The 15,223-nt window shown below is 43.8% G+C and overlaps 1 protein-coding gene across 1 annotated transcript in view; it reads right to left on the reverse strand.

The window, feature by feature from the left end:
* Positions 1-15,223, reverse strand: part of LOC306838692 (uncharacterized protein) — a 173,518-nt gene that overhangs the window by 76,510 nt on the left and 81,785 nt on the right. Inside the window, exons 19-22 of the mRNA XM_079367022.1 lie at positions 10,248-10,397; positions 8,206-8,377; positions 8,016-8,116; positions 7,743-7,900 (exon numbers count right to left, since the gene is read on the reverse strand). Of these exons, the coding sequence (XP_079223148.1) occupies positions 7,743-7,900; positions 8,016-8,116; positions 8,206-8,377; positions 10,248-10,397 (581 nt within the window). The remainder of the gene's footprint in view (positions 1-7,742; positions 7,901-8,015; positions 8,117-8,205; positions 8,378-10,247; positions 10,398-15,223) is intronic.

The following is a 15,223-nucleotide window of genomic DNA, read 5'->3' on the forward strand; positions in this document are numbered from 1 at the left end:
AGGTCTCCTTTAAACATCACACATGTTTTTCTCTCCTCACGGGTTAGGTACATTATGCTATATAAGTTTTAAGTCTAATGCTAACTGCACAGGTTTAACCTTTACTCTCAGTCACATAGGGGCTGCTAAATCTTGTTTGGGGATTATTGTATACGGGGGGGGGGGGGGGGGGGGGGACAGCGGGTGTGTATTGTAACCAATGTCTTGTGTCCTGCCTGTCTGTATACTGCTACTGGATGCCCTGAATTTCCCTCGGGATCAATAAAGTATCTATCTATCTATCTATCTATCTATCTATCTATCTATCTATCTATCTATCTATCTATCTATCTATCTATCTATCTATCTATCTATCTATCTATCTATCTAAATGTTATTTCATTATCACAGAGTCACTGTCTCTTGAAGGACAGGATACAGAAAACTTCAAAGAACCCTTGTAATGTAAAGATCACCATTTGTTAACTGTAAGGTCACCTCCTCTCTCTGTATTGCATATAAGGATTTGTAATGTGAAGGTTCGACAGAGAACGCTGCAGACGGCGGCCTCCTCTCCACCCTGCGTGATTAAAGAGATCTGATTCAAACGCCGAAGTATGAAGTTCTTCTGAGACTTAGCAACTCTCCACCTCACAAAGAAGAATTTCCGCGACATTATGCAAGTTCATGTACCTTTTATTTTCGTTATATTGAGTGGGGAACATATTTTTTGTTCCGGTTGATTGCGTTGTTGGGGGGACAAATTAATATGTGGCGCATAAAGAAAGCAGCATGAGACGACAAGTGTTTGATGTGGAAGGCGTTAATGGAGTCTCACATTGAAAGAAACTTTATTCCCTTGATGTTTATGAGGCCAATGAGGTATGATTATTTCTGATATGTATGTGAAATCAATGTGTTTTCTTGTTGGATGTCAGACTAATTGTAAGTTCTGTTTGCTAATTTTATTAGTTCTGACAGCATTATTTGGCACTGTTTTGGCATCGTTGGTAACGTGAAGAAGACGTGGCTAAATAAATGTCTGTGAGCAAAAACAAACGACTTGAGCCTTGATTAAGACCTCAGAGGGAGTAACAGATGGTTTTCTGTTACTTTGACCAAATGCTGACCATTGGTGACTCTGCCAGGTACCATGACTAACCTGGATTGATGCTGTTTCTTGACTTTGTAAATACATTTCTTATATTACAAGCAAGTCAGTGTCAGCTGATATTTCTTCATCAACTGCACATCATCATCATCATGAAAGACGGAGAAACTACAATCTAGATGTCTTTTTCTGTAGTATTTATGTTTACTCATTCTGCCTTTCTCTCCATGTTTACCTTCATGTCACCTGGCTCTTACATCCAGCTGTTGACTAACTTTATCTGTCCGTACAGTAGGAGTAAGTTGCAATGTAAAACTTGTTTTCTTCCTTCTCCCTGTGATGTTTATGTACATATACTGGTCTATTAGAGCCTTGTCTCTCTCTGACAACATATGCTATCTCCTCCCAGTAACTACCTAGTTATCCTGGCCTTACTCTGGTGGTGAGGTTTCTTACCAGCACGTTGTCTCCTGGTTGCAGGGTGGAACTCCACATGCAGCGATTGTAGTTTCTTTCTCCTCTCTTTGCAGATTGTTTCATGTTTCTCATTGCAATAGAGAAGGCTTCCTGCATGATTTCTCTCCACTTATAAGCATATCGGGCATGGGACTTGTTTACAATCAAGGCTAGGATCAGAATTTTCAACTGTTTCTTCTGTAGCCAAATTATAGGAGGAATCTGCACCGGGTAATGGTAGTAGTTTACTAATTTTGTCTTTAATTTTTAGAATTTTAACATCAAAAAAGCTCAGGAAATCGTTGCTGCTGAGGGTCAGAGCAATACATGGCTCAAAGGAGAGGACTCTCTGTCAGCCTGGCTACAGTGCTGAAGAGATATCTAGCTTTGTTGTTGTTTTCTACAATAAAAGACGAGTAATAGGCAGTGCGGGCCTGTCATAGAGCTTTCATATATTTATTATGACTATCCTGCCAGATTAAATAAGATTCTTTCGTGTTGGTGGAGGTGACGTTAGATTTAGAGTACGGGTTTCCGAGTTGTACCATGGAGCTAGTCTCTGTCGTTTGATTGCCTTCTGTTTTAGAAGGGCGATTGAATCCAGAATAACTCTCAGTGAATCCACAACACTATCTGGAACCTGATCCAGCTGAGAGGGACTAAAGTGATCAGAAGAGTTTTCAACTGGGTTAGAGCATGGTACTGAATCAAAAGCAGCTGAAATGGCTTCCTTAAATTTAGCTACAGCACGATCAGATACACTTCTAGAGAGCACTTTTTTATTAAGTGGAGTTAATGCTGGTAAGAAGAAGTCAAACGTTATTAAGAAATGATCTGATATCAGAGGATTTACTAGAAAAACAGTCAAGTTATTCATTTCAATGCCATAATCTAGAACAAGGTCCAGCGTGTGGTTAAAACGATGAGTAGGTTTGTTTACACCCTGGGTGAAACCAATAGAGTTTAATAGTGACATGAAAGCTGTGCTACGGATATCATTCACAACATCCACATGGATATTGAAATCACCTACAACAATTATTCTATCACTGCTAAGGACTATGTTTGATAGAAATTCTGCAAATTCAGAATATGGGCCAGGAGGGCGGTAAACTATAACAACCAGAACTGGCTGAAAGGTTCTGGAGACTGGATGTGAAAGACTGGGAGCAAGACTTTTAAAAGAAGTTTAACTCAGCTTTAATCAAGGGTTAATTTCAAGACTAGAATTAAAAATAGCCCTCACCATATCCTGCTTTGTCAGAGGAGGGACTCATAACCAATTAAAACAACAAATCAACGAGTTTGGCTTTTTGAAGCAGGCTGCAGTGGCACATTTTCATTTGTTTGTACTATAAATTGTCCATCCATCCATCCATCCATTTTCTACCGCTTATCCGGGGTCGGGTCGCGGGGGCAGCAGTCTAAGCAGAGACACCCAGACTTCCCTCACCCCAGACACCTCCTCCAGCTCTTCCGGTGGGACCCCAAGGCGTTCCCAAGCCAGCCGAGAGACATAGTCTCTCCAGCGTGTCCTGGGTCTACCCCGAGGCCTCCTCCCGGAGGGACATGCCCGGAACACCTCCCTAGGGAGGCGTCCAGGGGGCATCCGGACCAGATGCCCGAACCACCTCAACTGACTCCTCTCGATGTGGAGGAGTAACGGCTCTACTCCGAGCTCCTCCCTGGTGACCGAGCTCCTCACCCTATCTCTAAGGGTGCGCCCAGCCACCCTACGGAGGAAGCCCATTTCGGCCGCTTGTATCCGAGATCTCGTTCTTTCGGTCATGACCCAAAGCTCATGACCATAGGTGAGGGTAGGAACGAAGATCGACCGGTAAATCGAGAGCTTCGCCTTTCGGCTTAGCTCCTTCTTCACCACGACGGACCGATACAGCGACCGCATGACTGCAGACGCCGCACCGATCCGTCTGTCGATCTCGCGCTCCATCTTCCCCCCACTCGTGAACAAGACCCCGAGATACTTAAACTCCTCCACCTGGGGCAAGGACTCCCCACCGACCCGAAGAGGGCAAACCACCTTTTTCCGGTCGAGAACCATGGCCTCAGATTTAGAGGTGCTGATCCTCATCCCAGCCGCCTCACACTCGTTAGCGAACCGCCCCAGTGCACGCTGGAGGTCCGGGTTCGATGGAGCCAACAAGACCACATCATCTGCAAAAAGCAGAGACGAGATCCTGTGGTCCCCGAACCGGACCCCCTCCGGCCCCTGGCTGCGCCTAGAAATTCTGTCCATAAAAGTAATGAACAGAACCGGTGACAAAGGGCAGCCCTGCCGGAGGCCAACGCGCACCGGGAACAGGTCCGACTTACTGCCGGCAATGCGAACCAGACTCCTGCTCCGGTTGTACAAGGACCGGACCGCCCTTAGCAAAGGGCCCCGAACCCCATACTCCCGGAGCACCCCCCACAGGGAGCCGCGAGGGACACGGTCGAATGCCTTCTCCAGATCCACAAAGCACATGTGGACTGGTTGGGCAAACTCCCATGAACCCTCGAGCACCCGCTGGAGAGTGTAGAGCTGGTCCAGTGTTCCACGGCCAGGACGAAAACCGCATTGTTCCTCTTGGATCCGAGGTTCGACAATTAGCCGGACCCTCCTCTCCAGAACCCTGGAATAGACTTTACCAGGGAGGCTGAGGAGTGTGATTCCCCGGTAGTTGGAACACACCCTCCGGTCCCCCTTCTTGAAAAGAGGGACCACCACCCCGGTCTGCCAGTCCAGAGGCACTGTCCCCGACCTCCACGCGACGTTACAGAGGCGTGTCAACCATGACAGCCCCTGCACATCCAGAGACTTAAGATACTCAGGGCGAATCTCATCCACCCCCGGAGCCTTGCCACCAAGGAGCTTGCCAACTACCTCGGTGACTTCGGCTTGGGTGATAGACGAGTCTACCTCTGAGAACTCAGCCTCTGCTCCCTCGGTGGGAGACGTGACGGTGGGATTGAGGAGATCCTCAAAGTATTCCTTCCACCGTCCGACGACATCCCCAGTTGAGGTCAGCAGCTCCCCTCCTCCACTGTAAACAGTGTTGGTGAAGCACTGCTTCCCCCTCCTGAGGCGACGGACGGTTTGCCAGAATTTCCTCGAGGCCGACCGAAAGTCCTCCTCCATGGCCTCCCCGAACTCCTCCCAGGCCCGAGTTTTTGCCTCCACGACCGCCCGGGCTGCGGAACGCCTGGCCTGCCGGTACCCGTCAGCTGCCTCAGGAGTCCTATGCGCTAGCAGCGCCCGATAGGACTCCTTCTTCAGCTTGACGGCCTCCCTTACTTCCGGTGTCCACCACCGGGTTCGGGGATTGCCGCCACGACAGGCACCAGAGACCCTGCGACCACAGCTCCGAGCAGCTGCTTTGACAATGGAGGTGGAGAACATGGTCCACTCGGACTCAATGCACCCAGCCTCCCCCGGGATCTGCGAAAAGCTCGTCCGGAGGTGGGAGTTGAAGACCTCGCTAACAGAGGGTTCAGCCAGACATTCCCAGCAGACCCTCACTACACGTTTGGGCCTGCCGAGTCTGACCGGCTTCCTCCCCTGCCAGCGCATCCAACTCACCACCAGGTGGTGATCAGTTGACAGCTCAGCCCCTCTCTTCACCCGAGTGTCCGAGACACACGGCCGAAGGTCAGATGACACGACCACAAAGTCTATCATCGACCTCCGGCCTAGGGAGTCTTGGTGCCACGTGCACTTATGAACATCCCTGTGCTCGAACATGGTGTTCGTTATGGACAAACTGTGGCTAGCACAGAAGTCCAATAACAGAACACCGCTCTGGTTCAGATCAGGGAGGCCGTTCATCCCAATCACCCCACTCCAGATCTCACAAGTCGTTGCCCACGTGAGCATTGAAGTCCCCCAGTAGAACAATGGAGTCCCCAGTCGGAGCACTGTCCAGCACCCCTCCCAGGGACTCCAAGAAGGCCGGGTACTCCACACTGCCGTTCGGGCCATAGGCCGAGACGACAGTGAGAGCCCTGTCCCCTACCCGAAGGCGCAGGGACACGACCCTCTCGTTCACCGGGGTGAACTCCAACACCTGGCGGCTGAGCTGTGGGGCTATGAGCAAGCCCACACCAGCCCGCCGCCTCTCACCGCGGGCAACTCCAGAGAAGTAGAGAGTCCAGCCCCTCTCGAGGAGCTGGGTTCCAGAGCCCAAGCAGTGCGTGGAGGTGAGCCCGACTATATCTAGCCGGTACCTCTCAACCTCCCGCACAAGCTCAGGCTCCTTCCCCCCCAGTGAGGTGACGTTCCATGTCCCGAACGCCAGAAGCTGCGTCCGGGGATCGGGTCGCCGAGGCCCCCGCCGTCGACTGCCGCCCGATCCACATTGCACCCGACCCCTACGGCTTCCTCTGTGGGTGGTGAGTCCACAGGAGGACGGGCCCGCGTCATCCTTTCGGGCTGAGCCCGGCCGGGCCCCACGGGCAAGAGCCCGGCCACCAGGCGCTCTCCTGCGGGCCCCAACCCCAGGCCTGGCTCCAGGGTGGGGCCCCGGCTCCGCCATGCCGGGCGACGTCACGGTCCTAGTTGTTATACCTTTCATAGGGGTTTTATGAACTGCTTTTGGTCTGACCCGTCACCTAGGACCTGTTTGCCTTGGGTGACCCTGCTGGGGGCTCAAAGCCCCCGACAACATAGCTCCTACTACTCCCCCACCACGATAAGGTAGCAGTTCAGGGGGGAGGACTATAAATTGTCTGCAATTACAATGCAGATGGGGGGTGAATTTGACCAATAAAGTTTTTGTTAATTGAATTGAACTGTTAAACATGGTTTTTCTTAAAAGATTTTGAACTAGAGATCAGTAAAAAAAGGTTGACTGCCCTCGTGTGGCTAACGTAAGAAATCCAACAGATAAAAGTTAGTCAGGCATAAATAAAAGAACAATCAAAGTAAAGCATTTTGCAGTTACATTATCTAAGTGTTGCACTTCTCTGATCTTACCACAGGAGGGCAGTGATGCCAATCTCACGCACTTGTGAGATCTGACAGATTTTACTGTCAATGACACAAACACAGTACTCATAGTGAATTGTGTCATAAACCTTATCCTCTTACTGAAACTTCTGAAGAAAGTTAACAATTGTTTTATTTCTACAGTACTGCTGGAGAAGAAGGCTGTTTGGTTTGTTATGTTTATGTGACGATTACTCGTTAGCTTAATGTCTCCACCTCTGTTATATTCTTTTATCCTCAGTATGACAACACGACACAGTTTGAACATCTGGATCAAAGTCGTTGTTGGTCTCTGGTCTGTTCTTGCAGTTTTGACTTGGATCCAAGTGGCTCCGCCCACAACCTCTACCTCTGTTTTTAAGTGCTCAGGAGAACCTTGTAGGGACCCATGTGAACGTCCTCTGCTCCCAGATTTCTCCTCAAGTCCTTGATGAGACCCCCAATCATCAGGTTGGATGTCTTGTGGATTCTGCTGTGGATGAACATTTTGACTAGAAAATATGTTTCGGAGAGTGACAGAGAGAGAGAGAGAGAGAGAGAGAGAGAGCTGTTGTTCCTTAATATTTCCTCATCACAATAGGAGGTCCCAGCTCATCCTTTTATTGTTGATCTTTACGAGTGATTTTAAAAGGACTGAGACCATGTTTTTGTCTTTTCATACGACGGAGGTCAGACGAAATCAACAGAACACAATAACAAACATTTCATCTGTTTGCTTTTATTCTGTCAGAAGACAGCCTGCACATTCCTTTACATTTAAACTTGTAATCAGTGAGAAAGACCACATTACCTTCACTTGTAGATGTCAGACAAACATTTCTTGATTCTCAGCAAATCATATTTCCTTTTCAGTTCACAACAAACACTTGGCTATGATTCAAATATAATGTCTTACACATGCATTACATCTACACAGACCTAAAAGAAGAGTTACCCTAAAGGTGGAGAGATTTAAATGATATATACACAAAATGACTAAGATGAATGAATTGTCACTGTGGTACTTGTATGGAATAAACTTATTCAGAATTAATTCTGCCACAATGAGAGTGCCTTGTTTTGTTTTGAACACACATTTTAAATATGTCAGCTGTGACTTAGCGACCTTTATATAGTGTCAGTTTAATGAAATCCAACAACAAAGTAAATAATCTGTCACACGTTTGTAAAGCTTCATCGTGCATCGTTTGCCTCAGCAGAGAGCAGCTCTACAGGTCGTTGAGGTATTTTTCTCCAGAGTTTACCATCTGTCTCAGTACGGTCAGTATCGGCCGGCTGATGTCGTCACACGTCTCCGATTCTGAGTGGTAGTTCTTCACCAGAAAGATGGAGTTGAGGGGAATTCCCAGTGTCTTGCTGAATTTTTCCACCTGTGTCAGAGTCAAATAATTTCAGATAATCAGGGATTGTAAAGCTCAGACCAAAGGTGGAAATGTGATGATAAAAGAACTTAAACTCAACAATAACTAATCTAAACAGACTCACCTGTTTCTTCAGGTATTTGCTCTTGTATAAGTTGTTGATATCTTTTTTGACCTCAGGACAGGCTTCATCAACTCTGGTGAGGATGGCCAGTTGGGGAATTCCTGTCGAAGTGAAACATTTTTAGTATTTTAATCGTTTGTTTTTCTTGTAATGTCTGATATATAAATCTAAGTGTGATATCTGTTCTTACCCAGATCCCTGGCAGCAAGTCTGACTTCTCTTAACTTCTGCACGACTTTGTCATCTAACATAGAGACTTTGTCGGCAGGAACGACACAGACCAGCACGTGGACTTTGTCATCCAGAGAGGGATCAGAGTTGTAGCTCGGGTTTTTCTCTGTCAGGGGGCTGTCAGTACGAAACTGAAAAACAACAAAAAAAACATTCTGATAGTATCTTTCAATGCACAGAGCCGTGAATGTTTCAGTGAACAAAAAAAATATGTGATTTAAAAAATAGAAACTTCAGGTGAAATCTTATAACCTTTCCTTTTATGTAATATTTTATGTATGAGCTGGTCCTCATTGATTTTTCTTTTTTTTATATTCTGGTTTTAAACTATGTTACTGAGATAAAAGTTTCTGTCCCTTTCTCGCTCAGAGAGTGTTCCGACATCTCTGCTAATTTTTGAAGATATGTTAGGAGCTGTGTGAGAGGATTTTCAGAATTTTGGTGGATATGGGGTGGATCCCAACTCCCTTATTTGCAGTCTTTGGTCCTCGGCCGAACCGGAAGTAGTTCCAAAGCCGCCATGTTGAGGATCGTCCCAAAGCTCTTATAGCGAACGGAGGAGAGAGGATCGAGGAGAGAGGAGGCTGATCCGAGGAGCGATGACCGAGGAGACATGAGAGCTGACTTCACGGAAGTCTTTTCCCTGACAGACACGCCCCCTTCTCGTATATCACTCACTGATTGGACGCTGCACAGGATCAAACTTCAGTGAAACTTCTCAACATGAGCAGAGTTTAATACGGGAGAAAAGACGGACATTAAAAAAAGGCTAATCAGAGCATCGGACATTTAAACAGATGAACATCAGTGAGTTTGTAAAGAGTCGCTCTGTGATGAGCTGGGATTAAAAAGAGTCTGACGAAGAGGAGTCCGTTTTATATTCTCACTTATTTATCTTCTGAACGTTTCATCATTTAGATTCTAATCAATCATTTTCAGTATCCTGACACATAAATATCCGTTTATAAAATACAGAGTTGGTTGTCTAAATACAGGCTAGGTTCAGTCCAAACTGATTACTAATAATCAATAATTATAGACAATTCAAAATGAAAACTTTTAGTCAGTAGAAACTGTCCTTTTGGTTATGAGTAGACTGCAGGTTGTTCTTCAGGTGTTTTTTTTTTTATCAGGTAAAGACACTAAACACTGTAACTGTGTGTGTTTGATTAGAAATAATACAGTGTGTGTTTGTGTTTGATTAGAAATAATACAGTGTGTGTTTGTGTTTGATTAGAAATAATACAGTGTGTGTTTGTGTTTGATTAGAAATAATACAGTGTGTGTTTGTGTTTGATGAGAAATAATACAGTGTGTGTGTTTGATGAGAAATAATACAATGTGTGTGTTTGATGAGAAATAATACAGTGTGTGTTTGATGAGAAATAATACAGTGTGTGTGTTTGATGAGAAATAATACAGTGTGTGTGTTTGATGAGAAATAATACAGTGTGTGTTTGATGAGAAATAATACAGTGTGTGTGTGTGTTTGATGAGAAATAATACAGTGTGTGTTTGATGAGAAATAATACAGTGTGTGTGTTTGATGAGAAATAATACAGTGTGTGTGTTTGATGAGAAATAATACAGTGTGTGTGTGTGTGTGTGTGGACATAAACAGCTGTTCGGCTGATTGACAGCTGAACGTGATCAGCTGATGTCGCGTCATGTGACGCTGTCGAGGAAACGACGTCTCATGTGTCTTAAAGCTGATTTCCTCGGTCCTCTCCTCAGCTTCGTTTCCTCCATGCATCTCTGGTGGGCGGGACTAAGACGCAAGTGGAGGAGACAACTCGGAGGACACTCTGTAACAAATAAGGGACATGGGATCCAGCCTTTGGTCCCAGGGCTTTTACAGTCTGCCTCAGATGGAGGTTTTTGTAGTTCTGAATTGGCTTCATTTTTTAACAGCAGAGGGAGCTGCTTAAATTGATTTAAAACGTGTTGAAATGAACTCCACAGGGCTTTTTAACAAGAAAGGAGAAAGTTTTAGGAGTGTACCTTGTAACCATCTTTCACATGTCCTCGCAGGGCCAGTTTGACATCTTCCACCTGGACTCCATTGGTGTCCTTTCCCTCAAGGCCCATGATGTCGTTGAAAACAAAAGAACAGAAGCTCTGAGGATCTTTTTCTATTTTGTACGTTTTATACTGTGAAGAAGAAGAAGACATGATTTATATCATTCAGATAAATCTAAAATAGACATCTCTAAACCAACAACATAATTACTTCATTTCATTCAGTGAGAGAATCTATGTTGATCAAATGTTTTTATTTTATTTTGAATCTTCTTAATGAAACTTTAACATCAATTTCTTCATGAATTGAGTTGAAAATGCAAAATCTGTAATCTTTTCAGAAACTGCCCTCTTCAAACAGCTAACTTAATTCTTTTTGTCATTAATACACTTTGTACATGTCATTATTATAGGATCAGTTGAATTCATCACTATACCTTCTAAAACACCTCTCTGTCTGTGATATTGCTGCCTCAGCCTTTTTCTAAATAACATGCTTCACATTAATTATGTTTGTTTTAAACTGGGTGGAGTTTACAGAGAAGGTGAATAATCTCAGTCTGGAGTCACCACAGTCATCACTTATTCTTACCTTTAGAGTGTAGCTCATCCCGATGGTCGCATCCACCCCAGCTCTATTTTTAATTTCACCTCTCAAAGCACTGTCAACAGAGTTGAAGAAACTGGACTTGCCGGCACCGACCGGTCCATAAAGCAGAATCCTGAGATGTTTGACTTCTTTGTTTTGAGGTTGGTAAGAATTCAGAAAGTAGATATTTTTCACAGTGTTCCTGTTGATAGAAGAACATGAGATTCATTCATAATTCAGTGTTTTGAATATTGAATGTTCAACAGGAACTTTGTTATTGATGCTCTGCTGTGTGGCAGAACCACACCCAGGGTCACCACCCTGACTTCCTGTTTACTCACATCGACAGAGTCCTCCATGGCTGACTTAAAAGAGCTAAAAGACAAATTCACATGTTAACATACAGAAAGAAAACTTCAGACTATTTAAACAATTTAAAAAGAATTATGTTTGACTGAATGGTAATATTTGAATAACAATAATTGTTTGTATATGTGGAAAATCTTACGAGAAGGTGGCGGTGGAGGTGGATCTGGTTTAGATGCTTCTCCTCCCATATCTGTAAAATATAAGAGTTGTATGTTAAGGTTCATGACTTCACCTCAATAAAGGAAGAATATTCAGATCATAAACTCTGTAAATAACAACAATGATGAATACAGCTCTGCAGATGAATGATGAAGTCATGATGTACTGATTTGTGTTAGAGTCATAAATCTGATTATTACTGTTACCTGTTACTGGTGTGTAAAATATTCAGAGTTTATGAGTCACAGAAAGTTTCACAGCTGGATAAATAAAGTGGACTAGAAGGTTCTTTATTCCTCTGGACTGCAGCAGAGTAAAAACATGAAGCTGAATATTTCAGATAAAGTACGTCAGAACTTTTATCTGATATTTAATCAGACGTACACGACCTCAGTATGTGGTGTTAAACATGTTTATAGAAACATGCAGTAGATCATAGATTCATCTTTAAATTCATCCATCAGTTAAAAAACAGTTCATGTGAGAGTTTTTTGTCAAAGTAACTTTTCAATAAATGACAATTTGATGTTCACATAATTCAAGAAAAATAAACAAACTAAGACGGAAAAAGGAAAGATCAGAAGGAGTCCTTCATATAAAGAGATTTATCATTGAAAACATCTTAAAAATGTAAAACAAACCAATGTCAATAGAATAAATAATAAAATCACAGATTGAAGACAGTCTTACCTTTGGTCGTGTTGCTCTGGATGTACTGACTGAAAATGTTCGGGCTGGTCGGGCTTTTTCTCTCTTACTTTCACTTTTGTTCTTTGGCATCTGTTTCTGGTCAGCCCTCTGACATCAGAGTAATCACCTTTCTGATATCTGCTGTGTTTTTTAATGTGCCGATACACAAGATGTAATACAAAGGAAACAAAATAATCTTGACAGACTGCCTTTATCAGTTTTTCCAAACAGCAGTGGTGTCTTGATATCTAAATGTCTTTTTCAGTATATTTATATTTACTCATTCTGCCTTTCTCTCCGTGTTTACCTGTTCATGTCACCTGGCTCTTACATCCAGCTGAGCCCACCTGCCCTTCACTGCCCCCTTCTTCCTCTATACTTATATTCTTCTGTGAACTTTCATATATTTTTAATTTGCTGTATGTTTTTAAAACAAGTGCAAGGTGTGTTTGTACTCGTCAACGTGCAGAATCCACAAAGTGCTTGAAACCTATTCAAAAAAGTATCCTGTCATCGTATAATAAAGTAAATACAACATTTCTTACTGACAGAGCTGGAATAATCCATTATATTATCTGATGATTGAGAAAATAAGCTTACGGTTTAAATTAACATGTTTATCCCGTGTGTGTGTGTGTGTGCATGTTTGTGTGTGTGTGTGTGTGTGTGTGTGTGTGTGTGTGTGTGTGTGCATCAAAACAGTATCCAAAGGTCAGATAACTGGTTCATGCCTGTTCCTGCTCAAACTTTGTGTCTCTGTTGTACCTCAGTGTTTACATTATGTGTGTAGCTGACATGATTGACAGGTTTGTCACAAGGTTAAAACCCGCCTCAGCTCTCAGCCTGTGGTTAGTTTGACTGTCTGTTTGTTTGTTTCTTCACCTGAAAGTGTGGTTGATCTATTTTACTTACTTCATATTTATTAGTATGGTGACAAGTGTGGAGCAAGTAACACTTCAGCCTTTATAGCCTGAAGAACTTTGCCCAGCCGATGCCCGTCCCTGTCATTATGCAGTAAATATTCAGAAATGTTTTATGGTGGAACAACATCTTGTTGTTCTCTAACAACAGCACACCCTGAATTGAAAAACTCTAACGACCTCCATTAAGTTTTGCTTTTGCACAACTAATTCATGTTCATATTCACTATTAATGAATACAAGATCTGAAAATGTGATAACACCTGGGTTTGTGCGATGTGTCATATATATTGTGACTCCACCATAGTTTTTACAACGTGTTAGTGAAGTGTATTTTACATGCAACACAATATAATATAAATAAGTATGTGAAGTGTAAGTATGCTGCTGAAACATGTGAGCTGTTGGTGGGACAAATGGTGTTTTTAAGTCTAGACATTGGTTTAACATCAAAGACAATGAAGGGGTCTATTTGGGGTCATTCCTTAAGACTGTGAAAGATAAACAATCTGGTAGTGAAATGAGAACAGACCCTTAGGATACAATGGAGGAGATAAGTCACCCCATGGTGACCTGTGTATCCTTTGAAGCCAGATGTCCTGAGGAACCACAGGGGGTGCAGGACTGTAGGAGATGCACACCTGAATGATCAAAGCCTAAATGAAGTCGTAAATGTTCTGATGTTGCTTTGACCAATACTGTATAAATACTAGGGTCTTTTCTTTGTTCATGAGGGTTCTCCCAGGTAACATGGCTAACCTGGACTGATGATGTTTCTTGTCTTTGTAAATAAATGTCTCATATTACATGCAAGTCAGTGTCAGTGGATATTTCTTCATCATCTACACATCATCGTCAAGGACTTGAGAAACTACATTAGTGTTGAAAGATCCCAGACGATTCACCTCACCACACCGGTCTAAAGCAAGGGAGACTGCTCATCGTCAACAGATGAAAGCTCGGCTGACACTTTTACCCCCTCACAGGAGAATTTCCACTCAAGCTGAGTTCAGGCTGAATTTAGCTAATCACAAAAGTCATATTTTAACTTTCATAAACCTTAACATAAAAAGGTGATGTGTATTACATGCATAATGTGTACTTATAACATTGTAAGGAGTGTCATATTATTATGTGTCAGAATAGTTGGCCGTCATAAAACCGCTTGTGGAAGTGCAGGCTGTAAATCTTATTGGGGGTAATGGACTGCTCACATAGTGGGGTGCGTACAAGTGCCTTGTTAGAGATAAGGGAGTGTCCTGCAGCTGCATGAGAAACACACATATAACCATATATGTCTTGTTTTTGCAACATTCTTTTTGACGTAACCCAAAATGTAAATTGAAATTGTCATGACGTAGATGTTGAGAGTCAACCACAGTATATAGGAGGGAAGCAGAAGCTTCTCTCTGGTTCGGTCTTCCTTTTTGGGACTTGACTTTTGCTCTACACTTGTTCTGCAACTGTGATCAATTGACTTATATTCTCTTTTATTTAGCTCTAGTTACTCACTGTGAGAATAGCACTCTTTTGTAGGATTTGTATTATTTTGTAAGCTCTGTTTTTAATCAATTATGTTATTATAAAATAAAAGGAAACTTTCTATTGTAAGGACTGTCCAACAAAAACCCTTTTCCTTTTAGATCTTATATTTTTCTCTTGTTGGACCACAGAGAAGCACCAAACGGTCGACCACAAGAGAAGCGCCCCGCATACACATTCATACACCCCTGGCGCAGCAGGGGGAGCAATTCCAGGTTAAGTGTCTTGCCAGAAGGACACAGGAGCTGGGGATCAAACCCTTGACCGTCCAGAGACTGTACCTCGAGCACCCGCTGGAGAGTGTTGAGCTGGTCCAGTGTTCCATGGCCAAAACCGCATTGTTCCTCTTGAATCCAAGGTTCGACTAACAGCCGGAACCTCCTCTCCAGTACCCTGGAATAGACTTTCCCACGGAGGCTGAGGAGTGTGATTCCCCGGTAGTTGGAACACACCCTCTGGTCCCCCCCCCTTCTTGAAAAGAGGGACCACCACCCCGGTCTGCCAGTCCAGAGGCACTGTCCCCGACCTCCATGCGATGTTACAGAGGCGTGTCAACCATGACAGCCCCTGCACATCCAGAGACTTCAGATACTCAGGGCGAAACTCATCCAGGAGGTGGGAGTTGAAGACCTCGCTAACAGAGGGTTCAGCCAGACATTCCCAGCAGACCCTCACTACACGTTTGGGCC

The sequence above is a fragment of the Symphodus melops genome (genome assembly GCF_947650265.1).
Source record: "Symphodus melops genome assembly, chromosome: 17".
NCBI classification, from domain to species: Eukaryota; Metazoa; Chordata; class Actinopteri; order Labriformes; family Labridae; genus Symphodus; species Symphodus melops.